The sequence below is a fragment of the Silene latifolia genome, chromosome Y, assembly GCF_048544455.1.
Source record: "Silene latifolia isolate original U9 population chromosome Y, ASM4854445v1, whole genome shotgun sequence".
Classification (NCBI taxonomy): domain Eukaryota; kingdom Viridiplantae; phylum Streptophyta; class Magnoliopsida; order Caryophyllales; family Caryophyllaceae; genus Silene; species Silene latifolia.
The window spans coordinates 406,967,706-406,985,342 of NC_133538.1; the positions used below are offsets into that span (position 1 = coordinate 406,967,706).

General features: G+C 36.7%; 1 protein-coding gene across 1 annotated transcript; it reads left to right on the forward strand.

The window, feature by feature from the left end:
- The first annotated feature begins 4,853 nt into the window (after positions 1-4,853).
- Positions 4,854-6,640, forward strand: LOC141632280 (uncharacterized). The gene is made up of 2 exons (XM_074444840.1): positions 4,854-4,987; positions 6,058-6,640. Exons 1-2 carry the CDS (start codon positions 4,854-4,856, stop codon positions 6,638-6,640), a joined length of 717 nt encoding a protein of 238 aa, XP_074300941.1.
- The last annotated feature ends 10,997 nt before the right edge of the window (positions 6,641-17,637 follow it).

Genomic DNA, 17,637 nt, shown 5'->3' on the forward strand with positions numbered 1-17,637 from the left:
TGGTAAATGGGGGTGTTATAATAAGTGATTGGGACATATTTTATTCATAGGAAAGATTGCCATGGTCGGGATCCGGTGAGAACCCCTAGTATAATGAGAACCATGAAAACCACCATAATAATAATAATAATAATAATAATAATAATAATAATAATAATAATAATAATAATAATAATAATAATAATAATAATAATAATAATAATAATAATAATAATAATAATAATAATAATAATAATAATAATAATAATAATAATAATAATAATAATAATACGGTCTGTACGAGGATAATAATAATAATTTGTAAAAATTAAATGCGCTTCCCCCAACCTTCTAATCTCCGTCATTTTCCAACTTTCCTTTCTGTCTCATCGTTCTTTCTCTCTCTTTGACTATCAAAACCTTCCACCATCACTCTAGCTCTTCGACTATCAAATTCTTTCTCTTCCCTCGATCGTGACATACGTGACGAACAAACTCTTCGACAATTAATTTTTCAACGATTATTCGATCAATGAATCCTGTTAATTTGAGGTAAAGTTTTGAAATTAATTATCATTTTTCAACTTTTTTATTTTCAATTGATTATTAGGGTTTACATTTTGATGTCTTTGTACAAAAAACTAATTCATCGATTAAATTAGTTAGATTTAGGGTTTGCTATCGTGTTAGAATGTTGGGGAATTTAGGGTTTGATTATCGTGTTAGAATGTTTGTGATTAACTTTCGAAATTGATAAATTATGCTTGTGAAATTAGGGTTCCATGAATTAGATTGGGGAAATTGAGAAATTAGGGTTGCAGAAATTCATAAATTACCTAAATTTGTTGAAAACAAGAAATTGGGAGTCAAATCATTAGTTACGTGCATGTAATTTCTGTTTATGTGCATTGAATTCCTGTTTATGTGCATTAAAATTAGGGTTTCATGAATCAGTTTAACTTTATTGAGAAATTAGGGTTAATAAAATTGAGAAATTACCTAAATTTGTTGAAATCATGAAATTGGGGACTGAATTCTGTGAATTAAATAGTCTTTACAATCGTTAAAATAGTATCTATGTGCATCGAATTCCTGTTTAGACACATCAAAATTAGGGTTTTATTTAATTTTCTAATATAGTTGTTTTATTCATAACTTAATTTTTTAAGTTTGTTGTTGCGTTGCAGCCATGAGCACTGTTCACATACTTCTTCAAATATCATTACAATTGAAGGAGCCATTGTTGAACTAAATACAACTCAGTCTATATCAGAAATATCTGCACTTGCAGTTGAAGTTGATATTCCTGAGGTTGTGACTTCCGAATTTATTCAAGGTACGATTCTACTCATCAATTAAATTTAATCATGAATATTTTTATACTTTTTTTAAATGGACGACGATGTAGACTGTAGACTCGGTATATATTGTGACTAAAAGACATTTTGAAATGTTAAGGTGTTAGCAAAGGACTAAAGGTTCTCTTTTGTTTCATGATTGTCTCTATTGCAAAGGGGAGGAATGAAACCCTTTTTAGGGGGAGAATGAAAATAAAGGGACTGTATATTAACCTCACACAAACTGTTTATTAGGAAACAAGATTTTACCGAATTCATGCATGTAGAAGGTTATTTTATGCACATACAATGCTTTTCTATGCACGTACAAGGCAAGTAATAAGCTGTTGTGTGAGTTTAGACGGTGTTGTTTTATACATGTGGCTCTGTAATTGAATGTAAATGGTGGGGCATTCTACTTGAATTACCAACAAAACAAATTTCCTACTTTAATTTCATCACATATGCAGAGGAAGAGGAGGTAGAGGAGGCAGAAGGTTCTTCAAGCAATACAAATCGGATATTTGAGTGTCCTATTGTAATAACCCAAATATTTAAAGTTGACGACTTTTAATTTTGATTATATTTGAAATATAATTTTTAGAAGAAAAAAAGGAAAATTATAAACCCTTGTGTTTCCCTAATCGGTTTTTAATTCCATATAAATTACACCTTATATTAATTCCCCTAAGTTGTGTCAATTGCTCTGTCAGCTGACTAACCTATTCATCTTGTTTTTCCTTGTTTTCTATTCCTACGCTGCTCATGCCTCTTTACATTGTTGATTTCCTTTTACACTTCTTTTATCAATTCTAAACAATTATAATTTAATTTGCATGAGTCCCTTACGCATCACCATCAGATACTCGCTACCAAGAGCCTTTATGCATTATTTGAGTTGTATTCACTATATTAAAGCTAACACGATTCTACTGATCCTAATACTCTTACTATTATTCGAGGTTGTATGACTATTTAGTAATTATTGCATTATTATTTGATAATTACCTGTTGGAAATTCATTAGAGTGTTCGATTGCAATCTTGCTACATATAGTACTAGTTATTATTATTATTATATCTACAAATTAGTTTATATTTATATAAGTTGACTTGGTGACAGGGCCGGTCCTGAAAGTATTGAGGCCCTTGGCAAAATCGTAAAAAAAGGCCCCTTTTTTTTTTTTTTTTTTTTTTCTCCCCCAGTAATTTCATTGATAGAATCATGTAAACTATCATTTGAGTGAATTAAATTTGCAATGACAATATTTCAAACAAATTTGTAACTCCTTCGTAAGTTCCTCGTCTTTTTTTAAGGCAATATTGATAATTGGAATTCAATAAGAGACTTTAAGACGTAGAAATTCAATAATAAATTCAGAATCACAGTTCACAAACAAAGACAACAAAACAACCATACATGCTGAAAATCCGAACAAAAAAAAAACGATATAGCAGGTCACTAGATCCGCAGCCTAAAGGCTAAAACACCCACAACAGTACAACTTATAAATCAATTAATCAACAATTTAAATTGATAAAATTGAAGATTACGAAGAAAAAGAATGATTTAGAACACCCCTAAATTTCTGAATTCTTGGCTGACTAAGGCCACAAGGCGGATACACAACCAAGGAAGAGGCGAACGGAGGTCGAGGAGTGGTAGAGACACAATCACCCAAGTTTTTTTTTACTCCTTTTCAATATTCCAATTTTGAAGGAATGAAAATGTAAACTGTGGAGCAGATTTTTGAAGAACCCTAGAAAATTTGGGGAAAAATTGATTTTGGTAGATGCAAATGAGAGAGAGTGAGTGATAGATTTAGAAGGGAAGAGTCAGATTAGAAAATGTAAAAGTAAACTTTTACTTTACTTTTTTCCTCTTTGTTTACTGATGAGAAGAATTCGTGGGTTTTGATTTTTGAGTTTTTTTTTTTTTTTTTTTTTTTCTTCATATTGGGCCCCCTCTGTTGTTGGGCCCTTGTCATTTAACCCAGTAAACAACCCTTTGGGCCGGCCCTGCTTGGTGAGTTGGGTATTATATTAGATTGCAAGTTATCTAGCGTAACACATGAAAGATTAGAAAATAAGATGGTTGATGGATCATCTTAATTATGGATTAATGAAAGATTATGTTAAAGAGGGAAAATCTTATAGAGAAATTATATTGCTTGGTGGAGTAATAGATTATGGGCATTTGTAGTATATTCATGGCACGTACCATTGGGGTTATGGCCAAGCTTTTGCATGTCGATAAGTACTGTGGGGATTTGATGTTGGCGTTGAACTTGGATTAGTTTATATTGCAGATGATTTTTGATATATTTGATTTGTCGATTTTTTGGACCTTGATTCGTGGGTGAGTAGCTTGGAGTTTATACTCTAAGTATTGAGTACGATTCTTTGAACCTTTGACAATATCGATATTGAAATTGAGATGGATATTGGTTACTAGTATTGAGTTATGGGGCCTGTGAGCCGAGTTATGTTTACGGTCCAGAGTGACCATGGTTATTGAGTTATATTATTATGAGATGAGATTGAAATCGATATTGAGATGGAAATATTGTTTCGCGGTTTTGTCCGCCAGTCCACTCACCCCTTGTCCTTGGTCTTAGGGTCAACGATGAGAATGCGATACTTGGTTACTTTTGGAGAATATATTATGAGACGGAGTAATGAATAAGACAGAGTAATGAGTGAGATGGAGTAATGAGATGAGTATTGGTTAATTATGGAGGCGAGAAATAAGTATTGTATTAAAGGAATATTATGAAATAGTTTGAGATTGAGATTAGTTTTTATTTTTACATGTCTGTGTTTGCACGCCATGACAAAAAACTATTCTGCTTATATTGAGGTATTATCTGTTACTCAACTTTCCGGCTGACGTTTTTTCTCCCCTCGGGGCTACCCGTCATGGGGGTAGTTCCTTTCTGTCCTCTGGTTTCATTTTCAGGTCTTCTGCTGTGGTTCAAAAGGATTTGTTTTCAAGTCAAGTTTTTATTATAGACTTTGTAAAAGTTCTATTTCATTTTCTATCTTTTTATATTTTACTTTTAAACATTTGTAAGAAGAGATTTTGTATATTAATTATAATATCTCCATATTTTTGGTGACCTTTGTATATAAATGTGAGTTTTAAATTAGCCGAAAATATGGGGTGTTACACCTATCCATCTTAAGCCTAATATTGGTATGGTATTTTCTAATCTCCAGCTCGGTATTAAGTTTTATGAATCATATGCAAAAGAGTGTGGATTTATGACTAGATTAGGATCACAACAAGTTTCAAAGGGCATCGTTACGCATAAAATTTGTTTGTGTAATAAGGCTGGGGAGTGTGAAGCAAAGAGGACACAACAACATAGGCAAAGAACTAGGATAGGATGTCTTGTGTTGAGTAAGTTTAAGTGAATTTATAAGGGTCAATAAGAAATTTATGATTTTTATGAAGGTCACAATCATATGACACAAACACCCTTAACAATGGTGCATTTGACGCAATCGAGAGAATTGAACATAATTCACAAAAAAAATGATAATTGACAACTCGAAGCTTAACCTAGGTCCAGTTAAGTCTCTTAGGATATTGAAGGAGTATGTCATAGGATATAAGAATGTGGGTGCATCATTTGAAGACTTTAAAAGTTTTTCAAGAGACATCAAAAGGTACTTAAGTGAAAGTGATACTCAAATGCTTATTGAGCAATTTATGAAAGTAAAACACATGTGTCCATCGTTTAACTTTGACTTTGACGTAGAGTCCAAAGGCAGATTGTCACATATTTTCTGGGCTGACCCTATTAGTATAAAAAATTATATGTTATTTGGGGACATGACATCTTTTGACACTACCTTTAGGAAAAACAACTATAAAATGATATTTGGCCCTTTCTTGGGGGTAGATCACCATAAGAGATGTGTGATCTTTGGTGCTGGGCTCATTATTAATGAAAGAAAATAGTCATTTGCCTAGTTGTTGAATAAGTTATTAGATGCCATGGGGGGTCGTCATCCAGTTTGTCTGATAACTGATGAAGATGCATGGATAGAAGAAGGAATGAAATTAGCTTGGAAAGATAAGGTCCAACATAGGTATTGTATGTGGCACATATTGAAAAAATTGCCTGAGAAAGTAGGGCCTTCAATATGAAAAGAAAACGAGTTTCTGAAGGAGATAAACTCATGTGTTTGGGGTCAAGATGTGGAACCACATGAATTTGAGGAAAGGTGGACAACAATAGTTGAATCTCATGGGTTGTCGGAGAATGAATGGCTTAAGGAAAAATATGTCATTAGGCATATGTGGGTTCCGGCATACTTTCGCGACCTATTTATAGGAGGTTTGATGAAAACTACCTCAAGGTCTGAATCAGAAAACCACTTTTTTAGCAACTTCACTAATCCTAATCTAACCCTAGTTGAGTTTTTGATGCGATTTGAGAGTGCAATGGATGCGCAACGATGTACCCAATCTAAACTCATTGCACAATAAAAAAACTCTTCTCCCTCGTTATCGACTCCTCTTGCTCTCGAAAAACACGCAGCAAATACTTACACGCCAAAAATCTTTTACGAGTTTCAAGATGAATTAAAAGCTGCTTGTTTTTCATGTGGGGTTGGGGATAAAAAAAAAAAGATGATAACTATTAAATTGACTACATAGACATCATAGATCAAGAAATAAACAAAACGTATGTGGTTGGTTTCAAGATGGATGAAGTGAAACTGGTATGCAGTTGCAAGAAGTTTGAAAGACACGGAATACTATGTCGACATGTTCTGTGTGTCCTTAAAGATCAGGGATTTAAGAAAGTTCCAAGTAAATATCTACTTGGTAGGTGGAGCGAACTAGCAACCTGCAAGCCAATCTTCAGTTATGATGGGCAGTTGCTTGCTAATTGCAGGGCAGTGGATGTACATAAAAACAAAATTAGTGAATTGTGGTCGGAATTATTCACTTGTGTGTCACTAGTTGAACTGACTCCTTTGTATTGTGATGAGTTGTTGGACATTTTACGTGGGTTCAAGGAAAGGGTTATTATAGGAAGAAGTGTCGCTAATGATAGTGGTAATAGTGGTATTGGGCAGAAAAAGGACAAGATTGCTGAAATTGGAATTCTTTTAGGAACAAGTGTCCCTAGTGAAATTAAAGTTTTGCCTCCAAGACAATGCAAAAACAAAGGGTCGGGGAAAAGACCGATCTCGCAAAGAGTAAAAGCCGGGGAAGTCAGCAAGAAACCACTAAGAAGATGTACGGCTTGTGGGAAGATGGCGAACCACGACAGTAGGAATTGTGACAAAAGGACCACCGGAGATTAGTAGAGTAAGTTTTCTCCTATTAGCGTGAATTTCTATTATTAGCCTATGTTTTCCCTCTAAGTTTTAGCCTTGCTGACATTTGGTTTATTATCTATGAGGATTGAAGTGTGAGGCGAGGAATTGCTTGGACTTATGATGCGAAGCAGATCAGAACCAGAAACTGAAATATTCGATTTCAGACAACTTAAGAAAGTAATCTGAATGCTACGTTATTTGTTTTATGTGACACTGTTTGGACTTGTGCAGCATTGCAGTGGACTGTGAAGAATTTTTGGAGCATTCGGAGCATTTTTGGAGCACTTTTTTAGAATTATCATTTGGGAAGCATATTTGAAGCATTTGACAGTAGCATTATTGAAGAATTTGATTGTGTTTGCACTTTTTATTTGATAGATTTTGGACTTGTCCAGATTATGATCAATGTAAATTACTTCTTGTTTTGCAAACACCATTTTTTTTCCTGGATTTAAAGAATGTAAAGTAAGTTCTCTGGTTTTTTAGACTAGTACATATTGTAGATTTTCGGATTGATGACCTGAGCACGGAAGTCCGAAATGTTATATTGGATTTAAAGAATGTAAAACGTGAGTTTTCCTGGCATCATTACGTCGTGCATGTACAAGCTTATTTAATGCACATATAATGCTATTTAGTGCACATATAAGGCAATTAAGGAAACCTGAAAAATCGATTAATTTATTAATGTTCATTACGAGAGCAAGTGTTGAAACTTCAAAGAGCATTTCTGGTTTTGCTAACTTTAACATTGGTTGACACGGTTCTTGGCTCTATTCTCGCTATAAGTTCTCCCAAAATTTGGTATTAAAAAGCTAAAATGAGAGTAGCCCAACACTTAAATGTGAATAATTGAATCATCTTGCCGGTAAAATTTAAATTGACGACCTCAGCCCATTTCTAGAATGTTTGTTTGAACTTGTTACTACATTATCTAGTTCATGTGTTTAACAACGAATTGGACCAACATCACCATATATATATATATATATATATATATATATATATATATATATATATATATATATATATATATATATATATATATATATATATATATATATATATAGCTTCATATGATAAAAAAGAGAATAGCCGAACACTTAAATGTGATTAATTGATGTGGGCTTATTTCAATTTGGGCCCTTCCTAACAGCATATTAGTATGGTAATTTTGGCTCACTTTTGAGTCCAGTCCTGAGTTACTTTTATCAAGTCGTGTTACTAGTCATATTTAGGAGGAAAATCATTAATTTAATATTTGTAATAATCAATATAGTACATGGTTATTTCATGCATGCACATGGTTATTTCATGCATGTACATGATTATTTCATGCACATAGAACGTTTTCAAATGCATGTATAAGACAACTATTATGAAGCCCGAGAAATGTGATCCACCACTACATCCTTCTTTCCTACCACATCCCAGGCCGTCGAATCAAATACTAAAATTCCAAAATCTAAATTAAAATGCAACATTTTAAAAGTTCACTTAATTTAGTATATTTAATTGCTTTAAGAATTGACCTGGGACACATCCATTGTACATATTTCATGCATGCACATTGTTATTTCATGCACATAAAACGTTTTTTAATGCATGTATGATGTTAGAGAAATTTTCCTAGGACGGTTTCATTGTCCAATTTTGAAATATACAGGACAATAGTGCTTAGCTATGGAGACCTTACTTAAGACTTTAAGAGCGAGGCTGCCTCATGACATATTTTTTCCAGAATCTAATATGTTCTCAGAATTAGTCCAGAAACATGAATTCTTGTCTTACATAACTTACATATTACAAAATCTAATATGTACCCAGAATTAGTGTATTACAAAAGGGAAGTCCTTATGACATGTTTTTTTCCAAATAAAAAAAATGGCAAAACAATGCAAAGCTTGGTGTTTGGAATGTAGGATTAGGTTCTCTGCCACTCCCTTTGCTAATCACAAAACTCAAGTGCTTAGAAAATAACACCTAGTCATAAAGATCGCACAAGTTTTCTAGCCACTTCAACCAATAGACTCCACAAGCATACCTTATAAAAGAATGAAATTTGTTTAAACTTTTAATATGTTGTGTTTCCATCAAACAAATTAAAATGAGTCGTATATAATTTAAGCATGTATGGTACTGTAATACTCCGTATTTATAAGTCTTGGGGTACTCTATCGAGTAGGCCTTACTCTGTCGAGTAAGGGTAAGTTGCGTTTTAGAAAAGTTTCTGACATGTAGGGTACTCTATCAAGTAGCCTTAGGTACTCGATAGAGTAAGGGGGTACTCTATCAAGTAGCCTTAGGTACTCGATAGAGTAAGGGGGTACTCTATCAAGTAGCCTTAGGTACTCGATAGAGTAAGGGGGTACTCTATCAAGTAGCCTTAGGCACTCGATCGAGTAAGGGGGTACTCGATCGAGTACCTTGGGTACTCGATCGAGTGTCCGGTTTTTACGGGGAGTTTTCTCGGGTTTTGTTAATTACGCGATTAAAGTATTTAAACCTATTCGTCATTGTTCTAAATCACTTTTTACAAAACCTAAAACCTGTTTAAGAGAGAAAGCAACTAGTCTTCTTCCTAATCGCGTTCTTGACAATTCCCGGAGTTCAGACGGTCAGTTCGTATCGTAGTTCGTGTCGTTGGATTCCTTGCGTCGAGGGTAAGCTTTTAACATAATTTTTATAATGTTTAGTTAAGTTTGGTTAAACCCTAATTTAGGAATTGGGGATTTTTATGTGTAGTATGTGATGTATGGCCTATGTGTGTTATATGATAGGAGGAGGGTTCGTAGAAGAGGCGTTTTGATAGAGCTGTAGATACCGTCTGCTTGTTGTGCTTTCCGGGTAGGATTTCCTACTCGGTTTAGTCCCATAATGGGATATTGGTGATGTCTTTGTAGTTAGTTGTTTGATATGATGATTGTGATTGTGATTGTGATTGTGGTTGTGTTTGTTGATGGTTCTCGAGATGCGTTCTCGGCTGAGTGGGGTCACTTGCGGGAGTGATCTCACGCCCTAGTTTCGCCCTTCGTGGAACCCGCCACGGAAGGGGATGTGCACATTAATGGACAGGGTTATCGCTCGTACGATGAGCGGGGCTTAGGTGGGAACGGCTGCGGTCCCCCACTGGCAAAATGGTCCAAAGGGACGGTCGGTATTGAGATGATGGGGATTGGTTGGTGGTGTGCGTGTGTGTGTGACAGTTCAGCTGTCTGTTTGTCTTATTATGGATATATATATATATAAGTTGTGTGATTAGTACTGACCCCGTTTAAATGTTTTAAAAACTGTGGTGATCCATTCGGGGTGGTGAGCGGTTGCTTAAGCGGTATATCTTGGATACGCGTGGGATCTAGTCAGGGATGGAGTCATCACATATCCGAGTCTTTAGTCTTCCGCTGTGTTTGTTAGGACAGTTCCTTTCAGTTGGTTTATAGTTTGAGAACAGTTGTATTTTGCTTACCGTTGGTTTTGTAATGTAATCACTTAAACTTATTTAATAAAGTATGTTTCTTCATTGTCTTATGATTATCATGCCTCGGGTAACCGAGATGGTGACATCCTCATACCTGGGTGGTCCTGGTAAGGCACTTGGAGTATGGGGGTGTCACAAATGGTATCAGAGCGACGATCCTGAAACCTGTAACCAATGAATCTAATGAATCTAGGGAGTCAATTAAAATTAACCCGGGGTAAAGGTTGTAGGAGCTAATGCAAAGACTTAGGAGACGTCCTAAAGTCGCGAACTCGCCCTACAATTTTGAACCGGTCACCATGGGATATGTGTCGGTATCGTTATGTGCTTATTGTGTGCTGTGTGTATTTATGTAGTAGTATGTTGTATGAATTGATGGATGAAAGATGATAATGACGTGAATTGTATGTTGGTTGATTGTAAAGCATGAAAGTATAATTATTGATACATGTAATTTGACATGTTATAAGTACGCAAGGAAAATTGTTTTGTCTATATATATATATAAAGCGATGTGTAAGTATACATGTTGTTGTTGTCGTGTTGAGTAAAAGTACAGAAGGTTAGGAGTATGAATTGAACATGTGCTGGGTGAATATGTTGAACGCATATGGTGGATAAATATGTGGTATGATGGATGAATTAGTGGAAAAGATGAATCATCGTGGTAGTAACATTTGAATAGGGGACTTGATGTCATGTATTTGTGATTTTGTTTACGAAAAGTGATAGAATAAAAACATGTGGGTAAGTCATAATTGGCAAGTTAGATAAGCTAAGTGCATGATGAATGTTGTTGTTTGGCTTTTGAAAATAGTAACATATGATTATGAATACTAGTTTTATGAGTTTTGGGTTATTTTCGTTTAACTTGGTTGTTGTTTAAGTTGTTTGGAAGTAAAAATCAAATAATTATGTCGTCTGATTACAGCAAAGTTGTCTTTAAACTGTTATAACTTGAGATGCGTAAATGATTTTAATGTGATTCCAATTGGAGGTGATAGCTTGTTCTTTTACGATTCTAACGATAGGTCACACGTCCAAAACGACCAAGAAATGAGTGAGTTATGACTGTTTTACGAAAACTGGACAGTGCTGAGAATTGGGGTACTCGATCGAGTATCCTTGGTACTCGATCGAGTAAGGGGGCACTCGATCGAGTACCTTAGCTACTCGATCGAGTAGCCCTGGTAATTTGTCTTACGTGCTTCTGATCTTCACCTACTCGATCGAGTAAGTCCCTTACTCGATCGAGTGGCCTGTACTCGATCTAGTGACCTCTATTTTGGGTCATATGTTTATCTTTTGACTTCGTTGCATATTATGTTTAATTCAAAGGCGTTATTTTGCTTCTTTATGCATTGTTTTACATGTATGTTGGTCTTGACGCGTAAGTTACCCAATTTTGTGGTGTAAAGAGTGGCACCTATGATGAGTATGAGTTCGGTGGGGAGGACATGATTTATATGTGTTGGGATTAGTAAGACTTAATTGAGGCATAGAGCATGTTGTGTGAGACGAGATGAGTGACATGATTGTATGTTGAGTAATGAAAATGTAAGTGAATGTGGGCAAGGCATGATGTAAGTTTAAGGAACGTGAGAATGAAAAGATTGAAAGAAAGGATGTGGATAGTAGCAACCTGATATGTATAATAAATTATGGAGGGAGATGGCTAGAAATAGTGTTGAGTAAGAACATATGTAATGAAAGGTCGTTGGGGAAATAGTGGTATATAGCGAACTTAATGGGACATGTCGCGACGTGGATTTGCGGTAGTAGTGACCGAGTTTGGAAATTTGTGTTATCGAGAGACGAAACTACACGTGTGACTTCCTTGGGTAATTAACAGTATTAAATGAATTATGATTTCTAGAGATGTAAAAAGGGAGATGCAATTGTTTGAACATTAAACGTTGATTCTATGGATAGATTAGTGGCAAGTGTGAGTGATAGCATAATAAGAGAAGATCCATGGTAAGAAAGAGTGGGATGATGTCGGTAGAAAATAATGGAATTTGAGTTTTGGAGCAACAAAAGGGTAACTGGATTTCTAAAGAGTTAGCTAGAAGGAATAAGGAGTTGAACTATTAATTGGTATTATTGAGTGTAAAGAGAAAAGAAGGATAAAAGTAAGCTGAGGAAAATATTCACCGGAGTTATGTGATATAAAGGTAAGGAATCATCGAAATGTGTGATATTATCATGAGGATGTTAGTTAATGGTTATATGGGAGCTTCAAGACAACATGTTTAATAATGAGTTTCGAGAAATTAAGGAAAGTAAGAAGTTAGTAGAATATCTGCATGATATGAGATTTTGGTGGAAAAATGGATGATGATTCAATTAAGGAAAATATTGGGAAGAATGTTGAGGTAATTTTGTTCATGGATTCGATGTTCGTTGTTTGGGATGTTAACCAAAGATAGAAAAGAAATCATGATGTTTAGAGATGAGTGAAGAGGTTTGATGTCTGGACAGTGGTAGTGTTATGGTCTTTGACTAGTGGTTAAGGTTAAGGGTATATTAGAAAAGTGGCAATTCTAAAGAGGCTGATTTTGTAAAGACTGAATTGATAAAAGTATGGTTGTCAGGAAGTATAAGACATAGTCTTAGGAGGTGGTTTCTCATAATGAGTGTTAGCTGTATGGTTATGTATGGCAGAAGGTGCTGGTGATGCGAATGGAAGAATGTGATGAGGGGCATGCGAGTTAAGCTCGGACAACAGGTAACCTTTGTTGAGTGGTAACTTACGTGGTCAGGATTGACTAGTTGGTTGTGATTACGGGTCTATGATATGTGTAAATGTTTGTGTGAGGTTCTGACCTCACAAGAAGTGGTATGGTGTGATAATTATAAAGTCATTTTTATGAATGTTCTGTAATATATATATATGTTGGACACGGTAGTTTAATTGAATGATATCCAAAAAGGTAATAATTTGATTAATTTGACATGGCTAGTTATAATTTTATGTGTATTAATAACACATGTGTATTTCGTGAAATGGTAGAGATGATGTTCATGAGATGCTTATCTGTTTAATTCATATAATATGTTGCGTTGTAATTGAGTAAAGTGGATTTGAGTAAGTTTTCTTGTCCGAAAGGTTATTTCCGAGTCAGTATTTATGGAATTGTATGTAGCTGTGATGTCTATCGATGTGGTTGTGGTGCCTCCGGTGGTGATCCGGGCACGGTATTTAGTATTGTGATGCGGGTATTTTCGCATTGTGGTGTGGCTGTTGGTGGCGGTGTTGTGATGCCGTCACCGGTTGTGGTGGAGTAGGCGGGATGATTATGATACGAGTTTTCGAAAGTGCATACCAGTTATACATAGATCGTTGTTTTGTTTGCTGTTGTTCTTTGTGAGTTTTGGTTGAACATGTAGACAGTTGTCTTGCTTATTGATGTTTTCTTTACCAGGTTAAGTTAAGAATGAGGTAGAGTATGATATGAAATAGAGTTGAATATATTTTCGTTGTTGTCATGGTATAGTGATGTTCTATTGATGGGACACGGTTGTGGGAGGTTATTCTGATAATTTTGATCTTGTTCTAGATAAGGCTTTAGTAGACATGGTAATGGAAAATGATTCGTGGAACACGTGTTGTAATAATCTGAAAGCGGCAGGTAGTTCATAATCTTTTGTTGGGACAGTCAGTGTAGGGTGTTGGGGGAATTAGTGTCATATTAAGTTATGTATGAGTTTTGCGGTAATGAAGGAAAAAACTTGAGGATCTAGTGTGAGTATAAGTAACGAGTGTGGATCGGGAGTTATGCTTCTGGAAGATAAGTGCTTTACATAGCGAGGTATGTTGGTTTGCAGTGATAATGGAGAGTTAGGATGGTGATTTTTCTACGAGCCTTATGGTATAGGTTAGGGGTGTGCAGATTGATTTGAAGTATGAGAACTGTTGAAGTAAGAGAGCCTTGAGAAATAGGAGTGATTATGGAAATGAGGTTATAGGCAGTTATCTTTGACATATGGTGGTGATGAGGATAATGAGATAATATAGCTAAGGGTTTAGTATTAGTGAGTTACGAGGACGTAACATTTGTCTTAAGAGGAGTAGGATGCAATAAAAGAGAGTTTCATGGTGGTGCATGCGGTAATATAATTGGAAGTAGAGTGTTAGCGTAGCGTAAAGGAGGGATTTGTTTTGTGGACAATACTTATAAAAGGCCATGGCCGTGCTTGTAGTAGTGTGTTGCTTCAGAGTGTGGGAATATTTTATATAATGTTGACAGTTGGAGGATGATGTTATGAGTCTGAGTAAACTTCGAGGACGAAGTTCCTTTTAAGGGTGGTAGAATGTAACATTCCGTTTGATGTCTAGGAGTGTCTTGATTTTGGATTTGATAATGGATGATATTATGGAGCTAGCAGTGTTAGTGGATGGTGGTTGGTTATGTATGAAGTTGGTGTCGTGAGAGATATATATGTGGGGGATACGATATCGTGAGTCATGTTAAGGAAGTAAACATAGTTGGTGGAGTGGGTGTTAAGAGTTCATGTTTTATGTTTGGTCGAGTTGTTGAGTTCTTAGTTATGTTGTTGTGTCCGGTCGAGTTAGTATGGTTGTTTTTGAGTATGGGTTGAACTTCGGGGACGAAGTTCTTTTTAAGGAGGGAAGACCGTAATACTCCCGTATTTATAAGTCTTGGGGTACTCTATCGAGTAGGCCTTACTCGTCGAGTAAGGGTAAGTTGCGTTTTAGAAAAGTTTCGACTGTAGGGGTACTCTATCAAGTAGCCTTAGGTACTCGATAGAGTAAGGGGTACTCTATCAAGTAGCCTTAGGTACTCGATAGAGTAAGGGGGTACTCTATCAAGTAGCCTTAGGTACTCGATAAAGTAAGGGGGTACTCTATCAAGTAGCCTTAGGCACTCGATCGAGTAAGGGGTACTCGATCGAGTACCTTGGGTACTCGATCGAGTGTCCGGTTTTTACGGGGAGTTTTCTCGGGTTTTGTTAATTACGCGATTAAAGTATTTAAACCTATTCGTCATTGTTCTAAATCACTTTTTACAAAACCTAAAACCTGTTTAAGAGAGAAAGCAACTAGTCTTCTTCCTAATCGCGTTCTTGACAATTCCCGGAGTTCAGACGGTCAGTTCGTATCGTAGTTCGTGTCGTTGGATTCCTTGCGTCGAGGGTAAGCTTTTAACATAATTTTTATAATGTTTAGTTAAGTTTGGTTAAACCCTAATTTAGGAATTGGGGATTTTTATGTGTAGTATGTGATGTATGGCCTATGTGTGTTATATGATAGGAGGAGGGTTCGTAGAAGAGGCGTTTTGATAGAGCTGTAGATACCGTCTGCTTGTTGTGCTTTCCAGGTAGGATTTCCTACTCAGTATTAGTCCCATAATGGGATATTGGTGATGTGCTGTAGTTAGTTGTTTGATATGATGATTGTGATTGTGATTGTGATTGTGGTTGTGTTTGTTGATGGTTCTCGAGATGCGTTCTCGGCTGAGTGGGGTCACTTGCGGGAGTGATCTCACGCCCTAGTTTCGCCCTTCGTGGAACCCGCCACGGAAGGGGATGTGCACATTAATGGACAGGGTTATCGCTCGTACGATGAGCGGGGCTTAGGTGGGAACGGCTGCGGTCCCCCATCGGCGGGCTGGTCCAAAGGGACGATCGATTGAGATGATGGGGATTGGTTGGTGGTGTGCGTGTGTGTGTGACAGTTCAGCTGTGTGTTTGTCTTATTATTGATATATATATATATAAGTTGTGTGATTAGTACTGACCCCGTTTAAATGTTTTAAAAACTGTGTTGATCCATTTGGGGGTGGTGAGCAGTTGCTTGGCAGGTATATCTTGGATACGCGTGGGATCTAGCTGGGGATGGAGTCATCACATATCAGAGTCTTTAGTCTTCCGCTGTGTTTATTAGAACAGTTCCTTTCAGTTGGTTTATAGTTTGAGGACAGATGTATTTTGCTTACAGTTGGTTTTGTAATGTAATCACTTAAACTTATTTAATAAAGTATGTTTCTTCATTGTCTTATGATTATCATGCCTCGGGTAACCGAGATGGTGACATCCTCATACCTGGGTGGTCCTGGTAAGGCACTTGGAGTATGGGGGTGTCACAGGTACCCGTTCTTTTATCGAGGCACATTCACAACCTCCCACTGAAAAGTTTTTATCTCCAACAACCTTTTGTATCTCGGAGAGTCATTATCTCCTAATGAATGCTTTAAATAGCTAGAACTTAACGAACAATATGCATGATGATACTATCTACGATACAATCTAGTAATCGACTGATGAACAGCCTAGTAGAAAGTCCAGTAGTCCAGTAGTTGAATCTTTGTGTAACACCCCCATCTACCAAGGAGCCTTAAGAAGACATTCCCTCGTAGATACGGGAGTTACCATCTCGGTTGCCCGAAGAATAGTATATCACAACGTCAATAAAAGAACTATCATGGTTAATTACGAGGTTTAGCTCATTAAAGGAACAATTGATGAAACAAAACAACTACGGTGAGACTACTCCATGTCAAGACTCGGTGAAAGACACGTCCCTCCAACACACCCAGATAAGCTCCATATATCAACACATGATAAGACTGACACCTCACCATAATGGATCACCGCAGACACATAACAAGAAGGAAACACAAACAAAACCACAGTAGGTCAGTAACTGATGAACGTCAAATGAAACATGGTATAACACAAACACAAACCTCAAACTCCAGTAACTTACCAATCACATGAATAACACAAAGGTATAGTCTTGCCAGATTCCAATCGCAACCAGTAATCCACACCGTCAGTGGGGACACAACCTTACCACCTAAGCCCCGCTCAAAACCATAGAGTGAATAACCCATTGACCATAAATGTGCATATCCCCCTTGTGACGGGAACCACAAGGGGCAGAACAAGGGTGTGAATCCATGCCCGAAGATGACTCCACTCAGCCAAGGACGCACCCCGAACATACACAATCATACTACCACACAATCAGAATTACCACGCTATACACACAACCACTAATCAACAGTACTGAGTAGGAAAACCTACCTTTAGCAATCAGCAGACAACATCGCATACATCCATATGAAGGCAAGGCAACCTCCACCAACACCTATCACAACCAGTAGGAAAACCTTATTACTAACAACCATAAACACAACGAAACCTAAGGATGATGATGATGACTTACCTATTCTTGGCATTCCGGCAACAAGACCGTGACCCAACTCAAGCCTCCATACCCATGGTGTCTCCAAGTGTGAGGGATCCCAAAAGATTGAAAGATGGTGAGGGAGAAGAAGTGTCGTCGATTAGGTTTTGGGAGAAATGAAAACGAAAACTGATTTGGGACACGATTTATATCTTAACGTTGAACCTGCCATACTCGATCGAGTATGGAACCTACTCGATTGAGTAGCCTCTACTCAATCGAGTCACTAAGCTGCTCGATCGAGTGGCCTGCGCTAGATCGAGTTCCCATTCCCCAAGATCACCTAGTTCC

Excerpts from the sequence above, each read along its gene's own strand:
- LOC141632280 (XM_074444840.1), top strand. The coding sequence starts at position 4,854 with ATGATAATTGACAACTCGAAGCTTAACCTAGGTCCAGTTAAGTCTCTT. Across the intron at positions 4,988-6,057 it reads TTTTCAAGAGACATCAAAAG|TTGCAAGAAGTTTGAAAGAC; the intron begins GTACTTAAGTGA and ends ACTGGTATGCAG.